Here is a 24,925-nt window from a genome sequence, read left to right as displayed (position 1 = left end):
ATAAAGAACTTATCAAACTTACCACCCCAAAAAACAATCCAGTTAAGAAATGGGCAGAAGACATGAATAGACATTTTTCCAAAGAAGACATCCGGATGGCTAACAGACACATGAAAAGATGCTCAACATCACTCATCATCAGGGAAATACAAATCAAAACCACGATGAGATACCACCTTACACCTGTCAGAATGGCTAAAATTAACAACACAGGAAACAACAGATGTTGGCGAGGATGTGGAGAAAGAGGAACCCTCCTACACTGTTGGTGGGAATGCAAGCTGGTGCAGCCACTCTGGAAAACAGTATGGAAGGTCCTCAAGAAGTTAAAAATAGAGCTACCCTACAACCCAGCAATTGCACTACTAAGTATTTACCCAAAGGATACAAAAATACTGATTTGAAGGGGCACATGTACCCTGGTGTTTATAGCAGCATTATTAACAATAGCCAAATTATGGAAAGAGCCCAAATATCCATGAACTGATGAATGGATAAAGAAGATTTGGTATATTGCTGGAGGAGAGGTGGGTGGGGGAAGGGGTAACTGGGCAGTGGGCATTAAGGAGGACACTTAATGTAATGAGCCCTAGGTATTATATACAACTGATGAATCACTAAATTTTACCCCTGCAACTAATAATACACTATATGTTAACTAACATGAATTTAAATAAAATCTATAAATAAATAAAATACAAATCTATTAATATATATTATATACATATATAATATATACATATATAATATATACATATATAATGGAATATTACTCAGCCATCAAAAAGAATGAAGAAATTTTGCCATTTGCAATGATGTGGATGGAGCTAGAGATTATGCTAAGCAAAATAAGTCAGTCAGAGAGACAAATAACATATGATTTCACTCATATATAGAATTTAAGAAACAAAACATAAACATAGGGGAAGGGAAAAAAAAAAAAGAGGGAAGGAAGCAAACCGTAAGAGACTCTTAACTATAGAGAACAGAGGGTTGCTGGAGGGGAGGTGGGCGGGGGATGGACTAAATGGATGATGGGTATTAAGGAGGGTACTCTTTGTGATTAGCACTGGGTGTTACATGTAAATGATGAATCACTAAATTCTACTCCTGAAACCAGTATTACACTATATGTTAACTAAAATTTAAATAAAAATTTGAAAAGAAAAAAAAAACCCCTGCACATTTCAGTCCTTATCCTAGTTAGTAGAAGAGAAATTTGAAGATAGAAAGGGATGGTAGTGGGGAATGAGGAGAGTGAGATACTGATGGATTCTCAAAGATGTGGGTAAATTTGTTCACTGAAAAAATTTTAGTTTTTCACACTTCAGGGGATATTGGGTCTTTACTTTCTCTCAGGACAGGGGTATTCTAAACCAAGCAGGAGACATATCGCATGAATGAATAATGTTAAAGAGATATGGACATGATAACTTTCTGGAATATATTTGTATTGAACCCATACTGGGCAAGAGGGAGGGGAAAGAGTAGTACCTCCTCTTATAAACTGACAGCTCAATGAATTCATCAAGAAGGACATGGAACTCTTGTGTGAAGTTTGTGCTGACACACCTGATTGGTAAAGAATACAGAGAGAACAAAACTGCCCCCACCACTTTACGGAAGTTGCTAAACAATACGAACAAATAATACAACAAGAAAATACAGTTTTAAAACAAACATATGTAAAAACGATCAACTTTGCTAGTAATCAAAGAAATGCATATTAAAACATCAGTAAAAATGTCTTTCCCCACTTTATTATTATTATTATTATTATTTAGGGGGAAAAAAGAGTAAAGCAGAAATATAGCCAAATGATTAAGAGTACTGTGGACAGGATCTGAGTGTGAGTCCAAGTTCTACCATTTAGTTTCTGTATAACCTTGGACATGGCTTTTAAACTTCCTGAACCTTAACTTCCGCATCTGCAAAAGATGGTACCTAAAAGTAGGTGTTTCAGAGATTTATTGTGAGCACAATGAGATAATATATGCAAAGCACTTAGACAAGCACTTGGCATATGGTAAATATTCAATAAATACAAGATATTAGTATTAATACTGATGTTTGTGGCCGTTGGTGGAGGCACTACAAATTGTTTAAACTTGTGGTAAGCAGTTTGGCAAAATTAATCTAAGTCATGAAAGAATTCGTGGTTACTCTAAAAAGCCTGCTTTGGGAATTCATCCTAAGGGAAGAATTCCACAGAATGAAAAAGTTATATTCATGCAAATGTTATTGTAGTAATATTTGTAGTATCAAAAACCCTCAAATATTTGGCAGGAATATAGCGGTTAAATTATGGTAGTTTTTACTTAATGGAATTTCACTTGGCGAATTAAAAAGGTAATTATGAATCTTACATGGTAATATGGAAACATGATTGTAATGTAAAAAGAGAGATAAAATTATATATTGCAATTATAATAATATAAAAATAAGTTTTTATGTGGACATAAATTACAGAGAAATACATGTTTGTGTTACTAGGGTGATAGAATTAAGGATATACTTTCTTTGCTTTCCAGATTTTTCAGTGTGTGTGTATGTATAAAACAATAGCTACCACTTACTGGGTACTTACTGTATGCCTGGCTCGGTGCAGTATGCTTCAGATACGTTATCTCATTTTGATTACAGCTACCCATAGGGTAGGTATTACTTTCCCTGTTAAACAGAGGAAGAAAATGTAATTCAGAGAGGGTACCCGAAGTTATGTTAATGGTGGAACCAGAATTTGAGTCTAAATCTGACTCCAAAGCCCATGCTCACCATTGACCATAACAGCGTCACTACATATTTCTTAAAAGAGCATTGAAGAAGAAATTCAAAATGGAAATAGAAGAGGGTCTCCCATGGTTATGTTTAATTTGGTTCTTAAAATGGCGGCACCGTTAGACAAAAAGGAAAGAAAATGATAGAAAAATAAATGGAGAAAGAAAACTATTGTCATGCTTAGAATGATTCTGAATTAGTATATTAAAATGATTTCCTTAATATCTGGATTTTGGTTTTCCAAATAGGGTCACCTTAGCACTATTGTTTAATATATGTTGATAGAGGAAACTAAGGCAGTTTTTTATTTTTAAGATTTATTTATTTGTTTATTTATTGGAAAGAGAGAGTGGGTGGGGGAAGGGGCAGAGGGAGAGAGAGAATCTTGAGCAGACTCCCCGCTGAGCACGGAGCCGACAGGGGGCTTGCTCCCACGCCCCCGAGACCGTGACCTGAGCCCAAATCAAGAGTTGGATGCTTAACCAACTGAGCCACCCAGGCACCCCTAAGGCAGTGTTTTAAATCAGAAGCTGGTTATCATGGGAAGCTGGTTATCATATTTAGGTTGGGGTTTTTGTGGTTGTTATTGTTGCTTTTGGTCAGAAGACTTTATGGCAAACAGATTGTAACATGAGTATTTCAAGAGGTGCAGCAAAGGAGCTTTGAGGGACTGCCGTACAGATATACTCTCAGGCAGGTGCCTATAGATAACCTTTCCATATCTCCCTTTCGCTGAGTCTGAGGCTAAATGATTATAGTTCATAAATAGGATCTGTCTTAGGGATTCCATTCCAATTTCTTGCTATAATCTGGCTCCCACATGGAATTCCCACTGTAATTTCAATATTTCACAGTAGTTAGGGGTCTGGGACCCAGAAGCTCCCTGAAGAGATTACTGCATAGATTTCTCAGAAGGAAAAGGAATTGTTACCCAGTAGGCAATAAAAGAAGTCATCATTCACATCCCAAATCAGTGAAAATAGAGGATTTACTTCTAAATAATCTGATTTCTTTTTCAATGATTTCCTAAAAATAGAATATGTTAGATTAATGGGAAGACATTCATTCAGTGTTTTCTTCTTAGTATTAGAAGAACATTTTATTAGTTCAAGAAATAGAAGCCTTAAATGGAGATGCAAAAGAAATAAAGTGTACCTTTACGGGCAATAGAAGGAAAACATTTTATGTCTAGGAAACAAAAATAAAGTTAAGTGTGCAATTGGTAGAAGAGAAAAACCAATAGGCACCATCTGACTTGTTCTTATTTGAAAAATACAATTTCTGAAAGTTACTTCTATGTGTAGATTTTAAAGTATTTTAGATAATCAAAGGGAATTGGGGACTAACAGCCCAAAATGGTGTGGGGTTTCTTTTCTTTTTAACTCTGTATAAATCGTGTCCTTAAATTTCTGTGGTTGAATCACCAGTTATCGAATATTCCTGATGTATGTACCTCTTAATTTGAAGATAAATAAGCTATTTCTTTATATTTTCTCTGGCTTTTAAAATAAAAGCTGAGGTAAAGTCTTCTCAGGCTGGTTCTTCTTCCTTCTTGCTGGATTCTCCCACTCTGCAGCATTATTCTAGTGACATTATTCTATTAACATATTTACCTCATCAGTGTCACCCTCTCATTGTTTCTGAGGATTAGTCTTGCTTTTGGAGATGAAAGGGATGAGGCGAGAGGCCTGTGTGGACCGGAAGTGTGAGGGGTGAGGAAGGAACCTGAAGGAACTCTGCAGGTGCAGGGCTTCCACCCGGAGAGGCCCAGAGGAGCGCTTCGCCCTCTCCAGGCCCTGCTTCCCTGTTCCCCACTGGCAGCCTCTCTCTGGCTTCCTTAGTGTGTGGAGCACAGCAGCTTCATGGAGGAGAGCTTCCAATGACCTTGTAGCAAGGGTGTGGCCGCAGTGAGGGCCGCACTTGGGACTAAGGTGAGAGCAATAGCCTGGCTGGAGGGGTGAAGAAGGAGGAGCCATACAAGGGTTTTGTAGGAATCATTTTCCACATTCGGGCTCAAAAATAAGTTTTAAGTGTTTCTTTTGGGAGCTTTAGCTAAATATGCCGTCTCTTATAAACTTTTGCTGTCTCAGAGTAAACTTTGTTCTCAAACCTGGCAAAGAGGAATACAGTACATTTGGTTAGGTGTTCTAAAACATTTTAATCATTAATATAATTGTCATATTATATAGATGAGGAAACTGAAGTAGAGAGAGGAAGGATTTATTTTGACCAGACAGCAATTTATGGTGGAACTGCTTGGCAATTACTCAAAATCTTTCAGAGATTTTCTTTTTTATAGTGTGAGAAAGTAAAGTGTATGAGAGCTCATCATTCTTCATTTTAAGCTCCTTGTTGTATCTGAAAGTCTTGCCAGATACCTCTGTTTTTAATCCCTGATGGCTGGTTTCCACATGTGTGACTATCCTTTCTCCTATAGACTTGATTGATGTCTACAGGACTAAATCAAATGAGAGATTTCCATCCCAGCTCAGTGGCAGTTAGGAGAAGAGATGGCCAAGATGAGCAGTGCTGACAGGAATTGGCCAGTTTGGACACTAGAGAAACACTTAGTAGATTATATTCTATTTGCTAAACAGATAATATAAACGAGGAATCCAGACCAAGCTGGCCAGCTTGATTCTTTTCTGTCTTGTATAGAATGATGATGTGATAAAAAGAAAAGAGAATTTTAAAATTCAGAATTTTTGCAAATATTCTCATGTCACCCATCTATAAATACCAGTAGGCCAAATCATGTAGAACAGGCTTGGGAAGCAGTAATTAACTTTTGAAAAATCCACATATTCATGACAATTCGTGTTATCTCAGAATAACAAGGGACTTTGTGTGGTGGCGATGAAGGGGTGAAGGGGACTACAGCCTGGTAATTAAAAATTATTTTAAAAGCCCTACAGACAACTGTCTTTACTGATGCTTGTAGATAATAATGTTGGTTTCTGTACTATCTTTTTGTTTTTACAACTTCTTTTATCTTGGAGGGGTTGAGGAAGACATAAGCATAGAGGCAAATGATGTATATGGGATTATATGTATTACATGTTACACCTATTTTGATCCCAACATTGATTTCCACAAATAAGTTTTCTACTTATTTAAGTGTTGGTGAAAAAAAAGATGAAGTGAAAATAAATGTCTCGTCTATGTTCTTTTGGCATGGAGACCAAATGTGTTAAACAAAGTAACACTTTAATTATAACTACTCAGTAGTTACCTCATTTGTTAGTCATTTTTAGGGTAGTTTGCATGCTAGTAGAAGAAAAGATATGTTGTGAATTCTTCTGTATTTTTATTTATTGTGATTTTTAAAGTTATAAACTCTTAGTTGACAAAATCTTCTGAGATTTTTTTGTGCGTGTTTTTTTTATGATTCAGAATATAGAACAATACCATATCATTCTGTAATCTCAGATTCCTAAGTCACTGAGACCTTTAACTTTATATATGAGGCCAGCGAACAATTTCTTTATCACCATTGTCATCATTGTAATCATCAAAAAGTGTCTGAGGCACTTATGTGTCTTCTGTGTATGTTACCATGTCTTCAAAGTAAAGTAAGTCGGCTAATATCTTCTCTCTAGGACTTTACAATCTAAGATAGAAAAATTGATAGAGATGAGCATAAAAGTCATCTAGACAGCTGGGCACATTAGACAGAAATGTACTATACTGTCTTAAGAGTACATATATAATACACTGGGTGATTCTAAATTGGATCAAGTGAAAAATGAATTAAGAGTTATCCTTTTTGTACCATTGCAGAAAGGGCAATCTTTATATTATTCTTTAAGAACCTGTTACCTCCAGATAACCGCTGGACAGACTTTGGGCATAGAAATAAAAAGAAGTGACATTGATCGTACAGTTATAGGAAAGGAAAGCCCTCTACCCACCAAAATACTTCCCCTACCTGATGCCACCTAATATTCTTTTAGTCTGAGGCTTTGTTTTCTGTTGGGTGCAAATATCTGCACAAGAAATGTCACGAAATTGTGTACTAAGTAGATAAAGAGAAGGGTATTTGTATCCTACTAGTCTAGAAATAAATCAAGTTTGAACGGTGCATCATAACATATTTTTAGGGTTTGAACAAAAATGTTTTTCAGACTTGGTTTATTTTCCAGTCACTAGTGTATAAAACCTTCCAACACCTTTTAGATATTGAGGGGAAAAAACTCTTTATTTATGTTTGAATTTCTAGAAGTAGTCTAGTCATAGTGTATTTGACTGAAATTTGAAAGTACTGCATTCACAAACATCTACAAGAGTATTTGCTTCTTAAAAGCTTAGGACTTTGTTAGCATAAGAATTGTGCTTTGAGCGTGCCTGGGTGGCCAGTTGGTTGAGCCTCCAACTCTTGGTTTCTTGGTTTCCGCTCAGGTTGTGAGGGGTGGTGAGATGGAGCCCCACCTCAGGCTCTGCGCTCAGCAGGGTGTCTGCTTGAGACTCTGCGCCTCCCCTCCACCAAAAAAAAAAAAAAAAAAGGATTGTATTTTGAGATAAGTCGTGTTCATCCTTATCTTACCATAAATCTTAAAATCCATTGTCTCCAGGGAAAATAGTTATTGTATAATTACCATGTTATCTGGCTGATTTTGCAGTTAACTTTTTGGCCTACTTTGCTCTCATCTGTGGCTGTAGATGAATGAACCAGCTTGCTATAAAAATGTAGTGTTAAGTTAATTGCATCAAAGCATTTTGCTGAGGATAGGACCTCTGGCCTTGAAAAAGTATTGACTGCAGTTATTTATTTGTGTGATAATTCTATTACTAGCGATTTCTCTGTATCTCCTTTGATTTTAAACTACAGCTTTACCCAATATGGTCATGCACTAGTCACATGTTACTGTCACATACTTGAGTGGTTGACCTACATGAAATTACCTATATTCAATTGGTTTTGATTTAACAAAAAGAGCAGTTTCATGTGATTAAAAATATCAAGAACCTCAAAAAATGTCAACACTCTCCCCCTTAGTAATTGTAGCTCTGAGCCACTACTGGAAGTAAATACACACATGCATGTGTGTTTGTGTAACCTGTGGAGTTCTAGATGTGTGTATGTATGACCAGTGGAAACCAGCCTCCATGATACCCCACAGAGCTCCCGTGTCCTGGTATTCACACCCTTGTATAGGCCCCTCTCCCCTCATACCGGGACTGGTCTGTGTGGCCCCTAGAATATGGCAGCGGGGATGGCAGGTTTCTTCTGAGAAGAGGTGACCAGTTACAAAAGACTGAGGCTTCTGTCCTGGCGTTGTTCTCCCTTTCTGTCTCTCATTAGTTGTTCTGAGGACAGCAGGCTGCTTTGACACGAGGACAGTCAGACAACCTAGGGAAAGGCCCACATGGTGAGGAGCTGAGTTCTCCAACAACCAGCAAGAAACTGGAGCTTCCCAACAACTACACTCAGCTGAGTGAGCTTGGAAACGGATCCTCCCCAAGTTGTGTCCTCGAATGACTACAGCCATTTGTGTGATAGCAACTTCATGAGTAACTCAGAGCCACAAGCACCCAGCTAGGCTGCTTCAGGATTCCTGACCCACAGAAAATGTGAGATAATAGATGATGATGTTTGAAGCTGCTGAGTTTGGGTCGTTAGTTACACGGCAATAGATAACTAATACATAATCTTAATGCACAAAGAGGTTCACTACACTGTACTTTATAATGGCCCAAACCCAAACCACAATCAAACAAAACAATTAAATGTTCTAAAGCGGGGAACGGTTAAGTAAATTATGGCATATACTTACTCAGTGGGATATTATGCAATTATTAAAATGTTGAGCTGAATCCATCCTTAGAAATAAATGTGGGCAGAGGAAGCCCATGGGCAGCTTCTAGGAACCACTCAGAGGGAGTCACACCAAGAACCTCTCCGACCAGGGGCCATTTTTATAAAAGCACCTGGCAAACTTTCTAATCATCCAGTGTTCCATTTGTTTCCCTTTTCTGTTTCCTCTCTTTGTGTGCTCTTGTAGAGAGTCTAGCAGAGCCCCAGCCGCTCTTGACTGTCTAGCCTCCTCCGGCCACCCTTGCCTGAGCAACTTGAAGGCAGGGACTTAAAACTGGGCTGGAGCAAAGAAAGTGTGCCAGGGATGTCGCAATCATAAAATGCACCCTTTCCACTTCAGTTTACTTTGTTTGAAGCAGCATGCAAAATTGCAGGCAGAGGAAAGCTACAGCCATGGCTGCAATATTATCTACTCATCTAGCAATTGGAAAACAAAATGAAAACATTTCTAGATACAAAAACTATTTTTTGTAAAAGATCTGATTCCCAGTAATTTATCATCAGTTTCTTCATGGATAGAGCACCACAATTAGCTTTTGCCTCCTTCTCTTCAGCTTAGTCTTAGCTGTGAAGTCGTTGTAAGTCAAAAACAAAAAAATTGCCAAAATTTGGGGGTTTTAAAAATTGCTCTAAATCTTATGTTACCTATTAACTTCCAGGCCATGACCAGGTCTTTCTCATTTCCCACATTCTCTTGCTCTTGTCTCCACTTCTTTTCCTTAGCATATTTTGAAGCTGCCTTTTATATTTGAGCCCTGTAAGTGCACCGTCCATCCCAGCTGATTGTAATTTCTTACTACGGCACCATTAACTCCAGATCAATGGCTTACTTGACTCACTTGTCTTTTTAAAGGAGCCAGAATTATTTAACCTTCAAAGCATATGTATGTATGTTAACCCTTAATCTCTCAAACATTCAACCCATGTGTACGAGTTAGACCAATGGCTCTGAGGACTGGAGAGACATGGTGTGGAAATAATGAGAGTAGGAAAAACGACATCTGAGGGGCGGGGGAAATAAATAAAAATCATATATTAGATTTTTTTCATAATAATATGCAAATTATCTCTCCACCTTTTTCTCACCCTGAAACTGGAGAGGTCTGTGTCTCAGCTCAGAATTATAGAAGACTTGTTACCTACAGAGGGATGTTGCCTCTTGCAGATGTGTTGGCGAAGAATAAAACCAGCCTCTGTGATGGCCTCCCAACCCGCAATGATGCCCAGCTCTTCCTAGTCACATCCTTGTGTAGCCTCCTCCCACATTTCACCAGTGAAATATAGCAGAAGTGATGTTATGTGACTTCTGAGGTTAGATTATGAAAGACTGCAGGCATTGTCTTGGGTTCTCTCTTTTGGATCACTCACTCTGGGAGAGGCCTCATCATAAGGAGCCTATGGAAAGGCCCCAGAAATGGGGAGGACCTGATGAAGGCTTCTTCCAGCATTCCTGTGAGTGTGCTTAGAAGCAGATCCACTAGACCCAGTGGAGCCCCGGATAATGCAGCCCTAGCGGACATCCTGACTGCAGCCGTGAAAGGCCCCAGCCTGAACCACCCAGCTAAGCCGCTCCCACATTCCTGACCTACAGAAACCACGACATAGTAAGTGTTTCCTGTTTGAAGCAGCTAAGTTGGTGTGATTTGTTACATAGCAGTAGATAACTAAGCAGTAGATTTGCTGGGTTAGACCAACAACAGGACAAATTTCTTCCACTTTGGAAGTCACATTCCTATACTCACACTGGAGTATGGTCGGTATATAACCAGCTTTGGCAATTGCAACACCATATTTGGCTTTTACTGTAATTTTACCAAATCATGAAAAGTTTGGTTGAATGGGGTGACTTTTATAACGTAAGATTAACGTCATAAGTGTGTAGTCAAATTTAAATGTATCTTTTACCTGCTTTATTTCTGAAATGCTAGTGATATCTTTTATATCCAGATGCAAAAACCGTCCTATCTTTAAATGGATAAACAGAGAAATGATGATTCATGACTTGCTTTTAGTCTTTAATATAACTTGTAGGGCTTAGAGACATTGATTAAAAATGGTGTTTGAAAAAATAATCTTAAAAAGCAATAAAGTTAAAAGAAATTAGAGTTCCTGAGGTGTTCGATTTGCCTAATTATTTCTGAATTAGTGTGCGAAATTCATATTTTTTCTTCCTTTTTTTCTTATTGGAGAGTCTCTTCATTTTGAGTCCTTTTTATGAATTCTCCTGCTAGATCACTTAGTTTTGCACAGTCTTCTCTCCTACATCTCTGTTATGAGCAGAAAAATTAGTTAAGTATCATAATATATATTTAGGTTAATTCTTTTTTTGCAGGCCAACTATTAGGTTTTCATCAGTTTCTTGAAATTTGGCGCTGAAATTTTTATTTTTATTTCACTTATAGTGATTCTTTTATGACTCCAAAACATGACTTCAAGAATCAAAGGTAGAAAGCACATTACCTTTCCACATCCAGAGCCTCCCACAGGTCATTTTAGAAGGTATAAAGTTTAAGCCCAGGGTTGTGAAATGATGGTTGCAGGCTGTAGCTGGCCCACAGTTGGATGTGTTTTTTTTGGCCTGCACTATATGGTCTCACAGAGTGTTCTTAAAAAAAAAAAAAAAAAAAGGTTGCCCACACTTAAAAAACCAGGTGATTTCACATTAAAAACCAGATTTCTGGCTTCTCTTGAAACATCATAGGGTCTGATGACAGTAGGCTTATGTTCCTACGTGGCAGCACCCGGCTCAAGCGAAGTAATTCCGCTGCTGGGAGCTGGTGCGTGTGCTTTTCCAGGCTTCGACTGCTCCCCTTCTCAGTGTTTTTCTTATACCCTCTGACTTCACTTATTTGAGGTCCTTGCCTGGGCCCTGTGGACATTTGAGTTCACCCCTCCAGATCTAAACAAACAGCCACAGCAATTAAGAGGAGGGGTGGAAGCCACCGGGAGCACCATTAAAGCAAAATCCCTGTTTTTCCTGCTATAGCCATGGCTGTTATACACTGATGGGCACTGGCCTCTTCTGGCCAGCATAAAGCCATTTCTAATATTCCATTCATCCAGCTCTAGGCAGTACTAATTTTATGAGTATTGTTGTTCTTAAAAGTCCTCCCTTTATGCTGTGTCTTTTTGTTTTAAAATCAAAGTGTCCTGAGAATTTTTTATTTTTCTGTATTAAAGACTTTCATCCATTGAAGTTGTAATCCTTCACACCTCTCAGTGAGAGAGTGCCACAAGTTCAGCCTTTATTTTGTTAGGAAAACAAAAACAAAAACACAAACCCAGGTCCCAAGAACAGCACAGAATAAAATCCTTAAGAAAAAGCAACTCTGTGAGAAGCAAGGAGTTCTCACCCAAAAATTTCATATTAAGAATATTCAAAGAATTGTATGCACATAAGCCTTTACAAATGCTAGTAGAAAGGATCATGGAAAAATTGAGAGAGGCAGAGAGAAGTGTGACGGATGACCACCCATGTCACAGTCCCCTGGGGGAGGCTGCCTTCCTTCCTTCACTCAACAGTGAGCTGTTCACGCGGCCCAGTAGAACAGTTGTTCCTTTACTGAAAACAGCTGACCATCAGGTCTGAGGACTGGATATTCAGTTGTCTACATGTCTGCAATAAATGGCCTTCATTACTATTGATGAAAAAGCAAGTGCTATTGGATAGTTTTATTCCCTCTGACAATTTGCAGTCTAAAAAATTGTTACAAATGAATAATGCTTCACATTTTAAAAATGTAATTTTAACTTAAATGTAATAAGGGCGTAAATTAAGGCAAGAGGGCAAGTGTGAAAAAGTAAACGGATAATACTTCTACTATGTATTAATAATTTTCAAGATTTTTAATTTTCAGAATGCTTAAAGGAGACATAGATTCCCACCATTTTTTAAAATAAGAAAATTCCTGCCATCTTGAGAAATAAGCTAAAATGTTTATTTTTCCTTTGTAATAGTAATACTAGTATAGTTAACGCAGCAGTGGCTGTGTGTATGGACAAAAGACGTGTTCACGTTTCTTTTATTTTTAAAAAATTTATAACCACATCGAAGAAAATTTGGCAAATTGAGAAGAAAAATATATCAGCAATGGTACCATCAATTCACTATAAATTCTTAGTGTGTTGGTATAATATATAACCTTCTTTCTCTGCATTTTTCGTTGTATAACTCCTAATCTTGCTTGTTATCTAACGGTAATGATTATGTTGAATGTTATTGCATGAGATTTATTTTTTTTAAAACTAATTTTTGAAGATTTATTTAAAATTTAAAATGAAGCTATTTTCGGGTCCTAAGATAAACTTCTTGATTCACTGCTTTGCTTTGGTCAAACCTGTAATCAGCATCTGAGTCTGTATCAATCTTTGATTTTGTAAGTATGATAATTAACAACCAAAACTTATTTTCAAATTAGAGCTAGAAATGAACTCCGTGAGATTTCTGTTATGGGAAGTAATTTTTAGATGTACCAGAATTGGCATGTGCTTTGGTTACCATTGCTTTTGTCCGAATAGAGAAGTGTAGGACACAGGAAAGGGGAGAAGGAAGTAATATGGGAAACACGGCCTGTGACACCCCTACATATGCGGTTTCCCCGCCTGCTCCACAGACTTGACTCTTTGCTCTTACTTGGTGTGGTCTGTTTGTACCTTCACCCTGAGCCAACTCTGTTAGAACAGAACAATGTTTTACTCTATTCTGCTTCCCCAAGATCTAGGCAGGTTTCTAGCACATAGTAAGCCCTTAATGAACACCCAATGACCAGAGGAAGAGAGGAAAATATGTAAATGTACCGAGCATGAGAGAGGACAGGATTACACTGGGATGTTTTGGGCTGTAAGTTACAGAATATCAAGTACAAATGGCTTAAAAATAAGGACATTTTTTATTTTACATGACACACAAGTTCAGAGTCAGGGCAGTTCCAAGGTTGGTTATGCAGCTGAACAGTGTCATGGAGGACCCAAGTGTTTTTCATTTTTATACTCAGTCATCCTCAGAATATTGGTGATTTCTTCCATTATCATTGCAAGATGGATGTAGGAGTTGTAGATGTCATTCATACACTTGGCCATGTCCAGCAAAGAGTCAGAGTTTCCTTCTGTGTGTATCTATTGACGACAGAGAAAAAACCCTTTCACAGATGCTTCTAGTTGACTTCTACTCATGCCTTGGCTGACAAAGGCTACTGGGTCGACACCAACAGTGACTGGCACAGAAATGCCAGAGGAAGCAACCATAGGGAAGAGGAGAAAGATATGCCATAGGAAAACGAGTAGCAATGGAGGGAGGATGAAATAGTCTGTAGTGTGTGTAATATAGTACGGTGTGCATTCTTTAGGCCTACTGTATTTTTACCTGTATATACACTGCTTTATGCCTTATATGTGTATGAAGGTAATAGAATACCATCATTTATAAATAACAGTGTGTTTCTGATCCCAGTTTTTATAGGACCACATAAATCTGGAGATGTGATGTATATGAGATCTCAAGTACAGAACTGGTAGGCCCAACCCATGTTCTTGGAAGCTTCATTACCCTCACTGTAAATATTTCTCCAGTGCGATCCCCAGCCTTCCCCACATTTACCATCACTATTCTGGAGAGAATATAAAACAGCTGAGGATGGGACTGGGTAACAAGTCAGAAGAACAGAGTTTGCTTTCTTAATAACATTATAGATTTCAGGAAAAGGAGGATATGGCACTCTAACAGTTATTCAAGGAAAGGATAAAATGCATGGGAATTACAAAGATAGTAGATTTTTTTTAAAAAGAACCTTAGTTTTTATTAATAGTACTTTTATTTTTTAAAAATATTTTATATGACAGAGAGAGAGAGAGCACAAGCAAGGGGAGAAGCAGAGGGAGATGGAGAAGTAGGCTCCCTGTTGAGCAGGGAGCCTGATGCCGGGCTCAATCCCAGGATCCCAGGATCATGACCTGAACCACACAGGCTCCCCTGTTAATAGTACTTTTAAACAGTTGTAGTTTACTGCACATTCTTACTCCTAGAAAATAGAAATAAAAGTGAGCAAACATAAATAGATAAACTACTCTTTATACTCTCCCAAAATAAATGCAGCCTGTTTCAGATCTCACTCAACTTACAATAGGGTTATATCCTGGTAAATCCATTGTGAAACTGAAAATATCCCAAGTTAAAAATGCATTTGCTACACCTAACCTACTGCACATCATAGCTTAGCCTAGCCTACCTGAAACGTGCTCAAAACACATTAGCCTACAGTTGGGCAAAGCCATCTAACACAGAGCCCTTTTTATAATAAAGCGCTGAATGTGTCATGTAATTTATTGAATACTGCACTGAAAGTGAAAAATGGAATGGCTGTGTGGGTGCAGCATGCTTGTAAGCGTATTGGTTGTTTAACCTTTCGGTCCTGTGGCTGGCAGAGCTGAGGCTCGCCACTGCCCAGCATCACGAGAGTATTGTATTGTGTATGTATACTAGCCTGGGAAAAGATCCAAATTCAAAATTCAAATTGCAGTTTCTGCTGAACGTATATTGCTTTTGCATGATCATAAAGTTGAAAAATCTTAAGCCAAACCATCCTAAGTTGGGGACTGTCTGTGTATATGTTCCAGGTGCCCTTAAATATGTACACATAAAGTTGATATTACCATACGACACCTGTATAATTTGGACTGAACTGAATTAAGTTACTATTATGTTCCTATTTTATGTTAATTAACATAAAATATGAAAATTATGTCTATAAATTACATATAATATCACACTTTATGCTTTCTTTCCATTTCCCTTGGGTGGGGGTGGTAGGAGAGATACAGTAATCACCTGTTTCACCTGCTGGCTTATTGGTCTTAAGGCAATCACAGCAGAATCCCAGAGAAGCTTCTGAGGAATCTGTTATATTTCGAGGTTGATATTCCAGTCTGTTGCTGTTGTCTTTTTTTTTTTAACCATCGTCCTCTTACCTGCCTCTTGTTCTTGAGATTACATATTGACTTCCCATTGTAGTTCGTATTCCACGTTAGATTTTTTTAATTGAAATATATTTGCTAATCAACGTAGTGTTAATTTGTACAAGTGTGTCATCTGTACCAGATTTGAGTCTGGCACATAATAACCTTTGATTGATACATGTTTAATGAAAGGATGAATGAACCATTTATATAATACTAGAACTTCTAAGATAATTATAATAATTGAAGGAAAACAAATATTGGATAGTATAACCTGTATTTTCTAACATTATTTCCTTTTAGAAAATGTGATATCACCAATCTTTTGAAAAATTAATACTATTTTTTTAATTAAAGACTTTAAGTGATATGCTAAATAGATATCTTAGCTTGACTATTAAGACATAAATTACCAAGGCACTACAAATCTGGGAAGATGAGAACATAATTTGAAAGGAAGAGATTCTAGAAATGGGTATATGTGATTTAGTAAGAGAGGCCATGGATACAATGAGGGGAGAATCCATAACTATGTATGGTGTTTTATGCTTCTCAAAAGACATTTTCTACATATATTTTTATGGGTCTGCCTGCTCATTTCCCATTCTCTACAATTTAAAATGTGTTATTTTTATAGCTGTTTGTCTTGGACACACAAGCAAATCAACATGTATATTCAAAATATTTTATTTCTGATATGAAAGTTTACGATAAATTTATTCCTTTAAACATTAACATTTACAGATAAAATATGTTGTTCTGTTGTAGATCTCATTTTATATGTACAATGAAAATGCACCTTTTAATTTCTGAATAAGTTAAAATCTTTTAAAAGTACTATAAGATGAAAGGAATTTAAAAATTGACATTATTGGCACAAGATTCATGTTAATGTTTACTCATGTAAATAGCACAAAATACTGCCTAATTAGTGTGGTTGGTAAATTTTTGGTACTTTAATTTTCTCTGTTATTGTAAACCATGCATAAAATGCTTGCCTATTGAGAAGTGCAGAATTGTCAGAGCTTAAACAGCTGACATCTGCTTACTCTCTTAAAAAAAAAAAAAAGAATAACAAGCCATTTCAGCCTAATCTACCTCAAATGTGTTCATGTAAATGGAGGTCCATCTATTGACCTGTATTCTTTTCAGCTCAGGATTGGTCCACATGGTTTATGAAACCAGAAAGGCTGATTTGAAATGCAGATGTCGAGACAGTGAAGTACACCCTCCCCTTTTTTCTTTGCTGTATCTGTCAGGGTGAAAAATGGCTTGCACAAGGGTCAGTCACCCATACTCACTTAATTACTTTTCTTGGACCCACAGAACTGTCACAAGCTGTGGTGGATGCGGGAGCTGTTCCTCTTTTAGTACTCTGTATCCAGGAGCCAGAAATTGCTTTGAAAAGGATTGCTGCTTCGGCCCTCAGTGATATTTCAAAGCATTCTCCGGAGTTAGCACAGACGGTAGTGGACGCAGGAGCTATTGCTCACTTAGCCCAGATGATCCTGAACCCTGATTCTAAATTAAAGGTATTTAAAAATAAAGTTAAAAAACAAACAAATCAGCCTTCTGATTACCTAAGAAAATAGAAATGTGGGTAGATTAATATTACACATTTAGAAATAATTAGAAAATTTATCATTTAAAACAGAGAGGGTATGTTATGTGTTTGGTCTTTTAATATGTGAATCTTATGCTGTAAAGATCGGACAGTGGACGGACCTATCTGGTTAAAATATGCCCAATGCTGAAAACTGGGAGTAGCATCGGTATTAACATTACTCATCAAAATAAGGAATTACATAATACTGAATCTCAGGGTTGGAAAGGATCTAAAGGTCTTCTAGCCCACCACTGTTTTATGTAAGTTTCTTATGAAAATTGCCATATTTATCTTAGTCTTTTTATAGCTTTCTAAACTTTGATTTTCAGTAAATAGTTAATTATACTTTGCCATTCTAGTAGTTACATTCTATAAGATTCTAAAATTGTTAATGTTAACTAAGTAATGGAAAGTTCTTTGAAATGTTATCAGCATGATGCCAAAAGTAAGATGTTACTTCTGCTTGATCATTTTTGTACTACATGTGTTATAAATTAACCATGTAAGTATTAATTAAGAATACTATTCATCCAAAGATCATATTCTTCGATCATCTGCATAGATAAGGAATTTAAAGAGTCCACAGAAGAATGAAGGCATTTAATTTGGGAATTAGGAAATTTAAGAAATTGTCTAGGTATAAGACTAGGAATTGATAGTCTCAAGGGTCCTAAATCTAAGGTTCTGTTAGAAAAGTAATTGTTTTTTCCTTTTTATAAAGGAATTTGAGTGTGTATAAAGCTGTTTAAATCAGAACTCTGCAGCAAGCTCTGTGTCATGTTTGGTTTTATTTTGGTTTTTGCTTAACAGCGTCAGGTCCTTTCAGCTCTTAGTCAGATTGCAAAACATTCTGTGGATCTGGCAGAAATGGTGGTGGAAGCAGAGATTTTTCCAGTTGTACTCACCTGCCTGAAGGACAAAGACGAATACGTGAAGAAAAATGCTTCTACTTTAATTAGAGAGATTGCAAAACATACACCTGAGGTAAAAAAAAAAAAAAATTAAGGTTTTAAAATACAGTAATATATAGCTAGTTTTAGTATTTAAACAAAACATCAACTTGTTTACAGGGCACAAATGCTGTGCCACATGATCTGATTAGCTCAGGGCTTCTCATCCTCAGCACTATGGACATTTTGGACTAGGTAATTGTTTGTCGTGGGGGGCTGTCCTGTACATGGTAGGGTGGATGTTCAGCAGCATCCCCTGCCCTCTGCCCACTAGATCCCAGTAGCACGCCAACCCCATCCTGATAAAAAAAGTCTCCATATATGGCCAGATGTTTCCCAGGGGATACAAGTGCCCCTAGTTGAGAACCGCTGGGTTATATCAATGGAATTTGAGTCTAAAATCTCAGTTTTTAATAATTTCCTGCTTTCCATTTCTAGATGGTGGGGGGGCGTGGACTTTTGTCATCCTAGGTTAGCTGGGAGTAGTGAGAGACAGCATGCCTCCAGGTCTGAGGGGACCACCAGGCCCACAGTCTGGGACAACCTCTGTACTGCTTGAGTTCTCAGATGCTGAAGGAGTAGAGAGGAAGGAAATCTGGGTGGATTCTGAAGTTGTATCTTTTTCTGTGTATATTTTGACTAATCAATTTCATTTCACGAAACTTTAAAGTCCTCATTCTTTATGTCACCTAACATCTTCATTTGGTTGAGATTTTTCAAGAGTGAAGTGCAATCCGCTAGTAGTCATTGCTAGCAAAGGGGGGATAATTCAGCTAGAATAGTTCAAGGCTGACACTGTCTTTTAGCATTCAGTGATTGATGTGCTTCACACTCACACATTGTGATTGGGGGTTTCAGTAGTTAGCTAGTTATGAACTAGCCCTAGGCTTAGTGCCTAGGTGAGGAATTTTGACATCTATTGCAATAAGGATAAAAGTTGTGCTTTTGATGCATGAAAAACTGAACCACAGAGTGGCTCCTCACAATGAGTATGTCTGCACATTTGAAATAGCAGGATTATTCTACTTATATATTCCTTAATGAATACAACAGTCTCACTAAATGGTATTTCAGATTTCACCAGATGGTTTTTAGGTCCTAAATAAAAAAATTGGGCAAGACTAAAGTTAAGATTTAAAGATAATCTCATGCTTCATGGTCACGAAGCTCTGACTCTCCTCTCCTCCTAGCTTTCGCAGTTGATCGTTAACGCCGGAGGAGTGGCTGCCGTGATTGATTGTATCGGGTCCTGCAAAGGAAACATAAGACTGCCTGGCATCATGATGCTTGGTTATGTAGCGGCTCATTCTGAGAACCTGGCAATGGCAGTGATCATTTCCAAGGTCTGTGCTTGTTTTGTTTCCTCTAGTTATTGCAGTGAGATGTGCTAACCCAGAACAACACGTGAATGCCCTCCCACAGAGAATAAAATAGAACTGACCGGGGTGAAAGAATTACCTCAGAAAATCTTCAGCTTTTTTTCAAGGCTTATTAGTAAGTTTCCCAAAGCAATGCTTGAAGTAAGATTTACTTTGCAGAAGTTTAATGTTTTAGCCAGTGTTTAGTATCGACAAACTATCAACACTTCCGAGTTTTAGTATTATCTGTACTTAAATATTAAGTATCTATCTCAAAGGATTGACTACATATTTACAGACATATAAAGCAAACTTTGATTAAAAACAACTGTTTTAGGGGCGCCTGGGTGGCTTAGTTCGTTGAGCATCTGTCTCTTGGTTTCGGTTTAGGTCATGATCTCAGGGTCCTGGGATCGAGCCCCACGTTGGCTCTATGGTCAGTGGGTAGTCAGTCTGCTTAGGGATGCTCTCTCTTGCCCTCTGCCACTTACCCACCCCCCAACCCCTGCTTGCGCATGCTCTTTCTCTCAAATAAATAAATATTTTTTAAAAATACAGCTGTTATAAATGACATGCCTGGTATTCATTTTCATTATTCTCTGAGGTCTATACATTACCCCCTTTCCTGTCATTTGGGTAAAAGATGACAGGGCTAGGACATCCCTTCTTTATCTACCTTCTCTCTGTTAGCTTTCATGAACTGATTTCTCTTCTTAGATGGAGGCAATTCAGAGCACACATCAGATAGTAATGTTTTTGTTTCCTTGCTCTAGGGATTTGGCCTTATCTCAGGTAGGTATTAACCCAGCATGGAGTGTAGCCTTGGCACATAGTAGGTGCTCAGTAATATTTGTTGAATGAATAAATATTGATTTCCCAAAGAATACTTCAAAGGCTGTATGCTTACAGTGTCTCTGGCAACCCTCTAGGGTGTGGGTTTCTTATCAGCATGGAAAACCTGCTGCTGTGTGCTAAACAGAAGTGCGGGGGGGGGGGGGGGTGTGTTTTTCTTCTTTTATCTCTTGCTAATCCTCAGAATAAAGAGGAACCTCAGATCTTTATTTTCTACCAATTCCTTGATAATTCTTTGCTTCACTCCCATTTTATCCTGCGCTTTTCCTTTAGTTCTTCTATTACCAAAGACTATGAGAGTGACTAGAGCAGTAGTGCTTTCTGAAGGGTCGCCATGGGGATGTTATTGGGATTTTTGATTTGCAGTTCTTTTGTGCATAGTCAGAAAGCTTACACATAGGAAGAAGGATGAAAGAAGCAATTACTTTTGCTTCCTGTATTTCTTCCCCCAACTAACCAGGAGGCACTTCCCTCCTTTGGTCTAGGGTTGCCGCTGGCCTCTCCTACCTAGTTTGCCTTTCAGTTAGTGAAGATGGGGGTGGTGGCGGCAGCAGTTCGAGGCACGCGAATGGGCTGCATGACTCTTTCCTTGCCCTATGGGGCACTGTAAGGACCAGTAACAACAACTCCCATTTACATCACACTTTATAATTCTCAAAGCACATTCATGTTCCTTATATCATTTGATAGTCATAACATTGGAGGCCCATAAGTCAGAATTTGGGGGATGGGGATAAAGGTGTCTTCTCTTCCTCTGCTTCATTCGTGATATATCCCAGAAGTATGGGGTTTCTGGAAGTTGCCTCATTCTGAAGACAGATCTGACCTTTTTTGTATTGGCAGACACACATTTTTAGTTGTAAGAAAGAAGCCAATGAAGAGATACGGCAGATTTCTTCAGGAAATTAGTCTTACTAATAACTGAATTTTAAGGTGGACAAAAAGAAAATATATATGATCATTTGGCCTTTGCTATGGTAGCCTGACCTTGTGATAATGGCTTTTGTGATACTAAATTTAAGGTGATAATTATTATAGTCTCAAATTCACTAGAAAATGATGCCTATATAGAATCTGGAATTATAATTTGATTTGGTTATTTGAGTCTTCCTTGGGAATATAACCCTTTAGTTAATTCTGTTTTGATTATTGAGATAAAATTGAAGCCTGTGTAAAATATAAGTACATGATACCTATGTAACAAAAGTAATCATTCTATTTTGACATTTAGTCATGTTAAAATGGGCAAAATTATCATTTAAAACTCAGCCAAAAGAAGTGAAAATTATTTACTATTTCAGGAAAGTTTTTAGTGAATCTATTTCATCTAAAAGTTACTTAAATAGGATTCTTGCTCATTCATTTGATTTTGGATCTATAGTGGTTATTTTGTTCTCAGATCTATTATACTTGGTGAAAGGCATTTTTTTTTTAAAGGATTCTAACTTTTTAAATAAAGGACAATGAAAGGTTTTAAAATCCTGAACACTTTTATTTTGTCACAGTGGAATCTGGTTTTGCCTATAACATACTAGTCTGGGGCATCTGTTGTTTAGTTAAATGCCTCTCTATTTGGGGAGTAAATGCTAGCAGAGATATTCTTAGTTTAGTTGGATTGTTACAGATAATTAAGGTAAATTAGTTCTAGTCATTTTATTGACTTGAAAAATGACAGCCCCTGTGATGTGCTCATTTACTGAACCATTTAGGAAAAAAAGGATCAAGGCCAAAATGATTTCTTCTAATGTTTGAGAGACATGGAAGACTCTTTAATCCTGCTCTAGATTCATAACACTTGCGCTTTTGATCAACCCTGCAGGGTGTGCCCCAGTTGTCAGTCTGCTTGTCAGAAGAACCAGAAGATCATATTAAGGCTGCTGCTGCTTGGGCCTTAGGACAGATCGGGAGACACACTCCAGAGCACGCCCGGGCTGTTGCAGTCACAAACACCTTGCCGGTTCTGCTTTCATTGTACATGTCAACAGAAAGTTCCGAGGATCTTCAAGTAAAGGTAAGTGCTTAATTTTTAACAGTTGTATGAAGATTTGTTAGATTTGACTCATTCTGAAAAATATGTAATTTTAAATGTTTTAATTATCATTATGGATAATATTGATTTTATTAGTCGAGAAATAGAAATTTATCAGAAGAACTGAGGTGGCTTTTCTTTGAAAATGGGTTACCCTTATCTCTAACAGTGCTATAGTTTAAAGGAAGTTCTCTATAGGTGCAAAGTGGTTTGTAAAATGAATGTCTGGTTTTTGCATTCTACGTTCATGTTGACTTTTCTTATGGAATAGGAATTGAATAATAGGATTTTGAAGGTGGAATTAGAACTTTAGTCCAGTTAATATTAAAAAATTGAGTCCAAAAGAATTTAAGGTGCTTTCGAAAGACATAATGCAGCTTGTCAGAGGGTATTCCTGAAGCTATGATTTACCTCTCCTAACTCTGCTTGATCTTTTAATTATATGTTTTATGTTTGTTCCTTACAAGAAAAATGCCCATAAATTCACTAAGTTAAACATTTTAAAATCATGTGTTTTTTAAAAAGCAAGGTTTCTTAAAAAAATATTAACTTCTAGAATGATTCACAAAACATACACTTAATTAGGATGGGTTGTTTAATAATTTTAGAATTTCAAAGAAAGAAAAAAATGTTTCCCCAGCATAACTCCCTTAAGAAAACATGTACCTTTTTGAAAGCAGTTTTCAGAATTGACTTAGACTGAGGAAAGTACACAGAAAAGATAATAATAATTCAAAATAAAATTAACACGAATAAGTTAAATGACATTTAAATTTAGTTAAAACAATAAATTAACAAATAGGAAAGCACATTTCCTGAAGCAACTTTAGATGGTATAGTAAGGCAGGAAGTTTACTTGAACTATATAGCTGAGGGACTCTGAAAGTATATAGTGCGTCATTTATTGGATTTATAAATCTTATAAAGGTGACTTTATGTTTATTTGGTTATGTTTATGTGTTGTTTTTCTACACATTCATTAAGGGAATTTCTAACAACATTTTTTCAATTTTTATAAGACTTTCTAGATCAAAGCAATGACTTAATAGATTTGGGGCTCCCCTTACATTTCTCCACAGTGTTGAGTATATTCCTTTGCAATGCTTGGTAGAGAGGACGATTGACAATATGCTAAGGCCTTTCCCTGTTTAACAGTTCTGTGATTCTTTGGCTTTCTGGTGAGAAACCACAATTACATTTCCAGTTTTGAGTTGTCCAAGTACAGCTGATTTACATATGTATAATTTTAGCTTATGCATGTAGTTCACTTTTTGCCTCATATTTCTTTAGCCCATTACCATGCTTGCCTTTTCGTGCTCCCTCTTCCCTCTCATTCCCACCCCCGGCCTCCTCCTCCTCACGCCTCCTCCCTCCTCTCGCTCGCGGTCCAATGACTATGGTCTCCTCTGCAGGGTCTCTGCAGGTATAAGCTGTGCCAAAATATAATAGTAATCATGTTCAACTTCTAGACTATCATGAGGCAAATTACTAATAGTCTTTATCACGTTCAGATTCCTGCATGTAACAACTTTTATTTTCCTTTACGTTTTGGAAATAAAGGAATATATCAGCTACAGCATGAGTAATAGTGGAATCGATAGTAATTGTAGTTTGAGAAACCCTTGCAAATAGTGTCTTAGGTAGCACTAAATACTTTTTATATACTACTAAGTTTATGTAACTTGGTTTTTAATGAATTATTATGCTGTTTTGTTGTATAAATATCACTAGAGTAAAATAAGTTTGAAAACTTCACCTTTTGAAGTAAGATCATTTTTATTGTAAGTTTAACAGAAGTAGTTTTATTAAAACATTCAGGTTCACTAATAGAAGTTAAGGTTCCTTCTGCCTGTATTTGATAGAATATTTACTTTCAGGATATACAATGGGTATTAAATTAAAAAGTGGGATCTTTATTAATCGTTATCCTGTCAGCAGTCCTTCCAAGGCTTTAAGTCCATCCAAATATTTTCTTATTGTAGGGACTTATTATTTTTGCTTCTGCAAGCTTTCTTGGATTCTAACATTGGTTGTTTTAAGGGCTTTCGAATGAAAGTCCAAGTCTGTTTGGTTTGACATTATCTCAGTTAGGGAAAAATGTATCCAAGAGCTTTAGGAACTGTCTAATGGTATTTCTCATTTGTTACTCTGTGGCAGCTTTCAAATTAAAGGCCATGTTCAAGTTCATTTTGTCCCAAAGGCATGTCAGCTTCTGTAAGCATTCTCTAATTGGTTCTGATCCAGGAGAACCAATGAGCAGTCCCTTGGAATTGCTCACATGTTTTCACATAGCTTTATATCTGCCTGCACCTTATTAAAAATGGGAAAAAATTCCATCTTTTATCTAATAAGCTCACCTACATATATTTTGAAAATGTTCACACAGTTGCATTTTCATATGTTTTGATTTAGAGGCATCATATTGAAACGGTCCATCTTAGTTTGCCATTTGAGTTAAGTTCATTCTATCACCTTAGTTATGAAAGTATTTCTGAGATTATTTGATTTAATTATTGTGTTCTTGTCATCATGGTTGTTTCCCTTCATTTTTTAACAGCTTTATTGAATTATAGTTCATATGCCATA

General features: G+C 37.1%; 1 protein-coding gene across 2 annotated transcripts in view; it reads left to right on the top strand.

The window, feature by feature from the left end:
- The window catches only part of SPAG6 (sperm associated antigen 6), a 60,791-nt gene that overhangs the window by 19,450 nt on the left and 16,416 nt on the right, over positions 1-24,925 (top strand). For both annotated transcript variants that reach the window (XM_028114176.2, XM_028114177.1), the window contains 4 exons: positions 16,871-17,076; positions 17,961-18,134; positions 19,291-19,443; positions 22,130-22,321. In XM_028114176.2, coding sequence (XP_027969977.1) covers positions 16,871-17,076; positions 17,961-18,134; positions 19,291-19,443; positions 22,130-22,321 — 725 coding nt within the window. The remainder of the gene's footprint in view (positions 1-16,870; positions 17,077-17,960; positions 18,135-19,290; positions 19,444-22,129; positions 22,322-24,925) is intronic.

This window comes from Eumetopias jubatus, unplaced genomic scaffold (assembly GCF_037043125.1).
Source record: "Eumetopias jubatus isolate StellerSeaLion01/CBP00866 unplaced genomic scaffold, mEumJub1_p1.0 scaffold_8, whole genome shotgun sequence".
Lineage (NCBI taxonomy): Eukaryota > Metazoa > Chordata > Mammalia > Carnivora > Otariidae > Eumetopias > Eumetopias jubatus.
The sequence above is the reverse complement of the archived record's forward strand: the minus strand, read 5'-3'. Positions and strand labels throughout refer to the sequence as shown.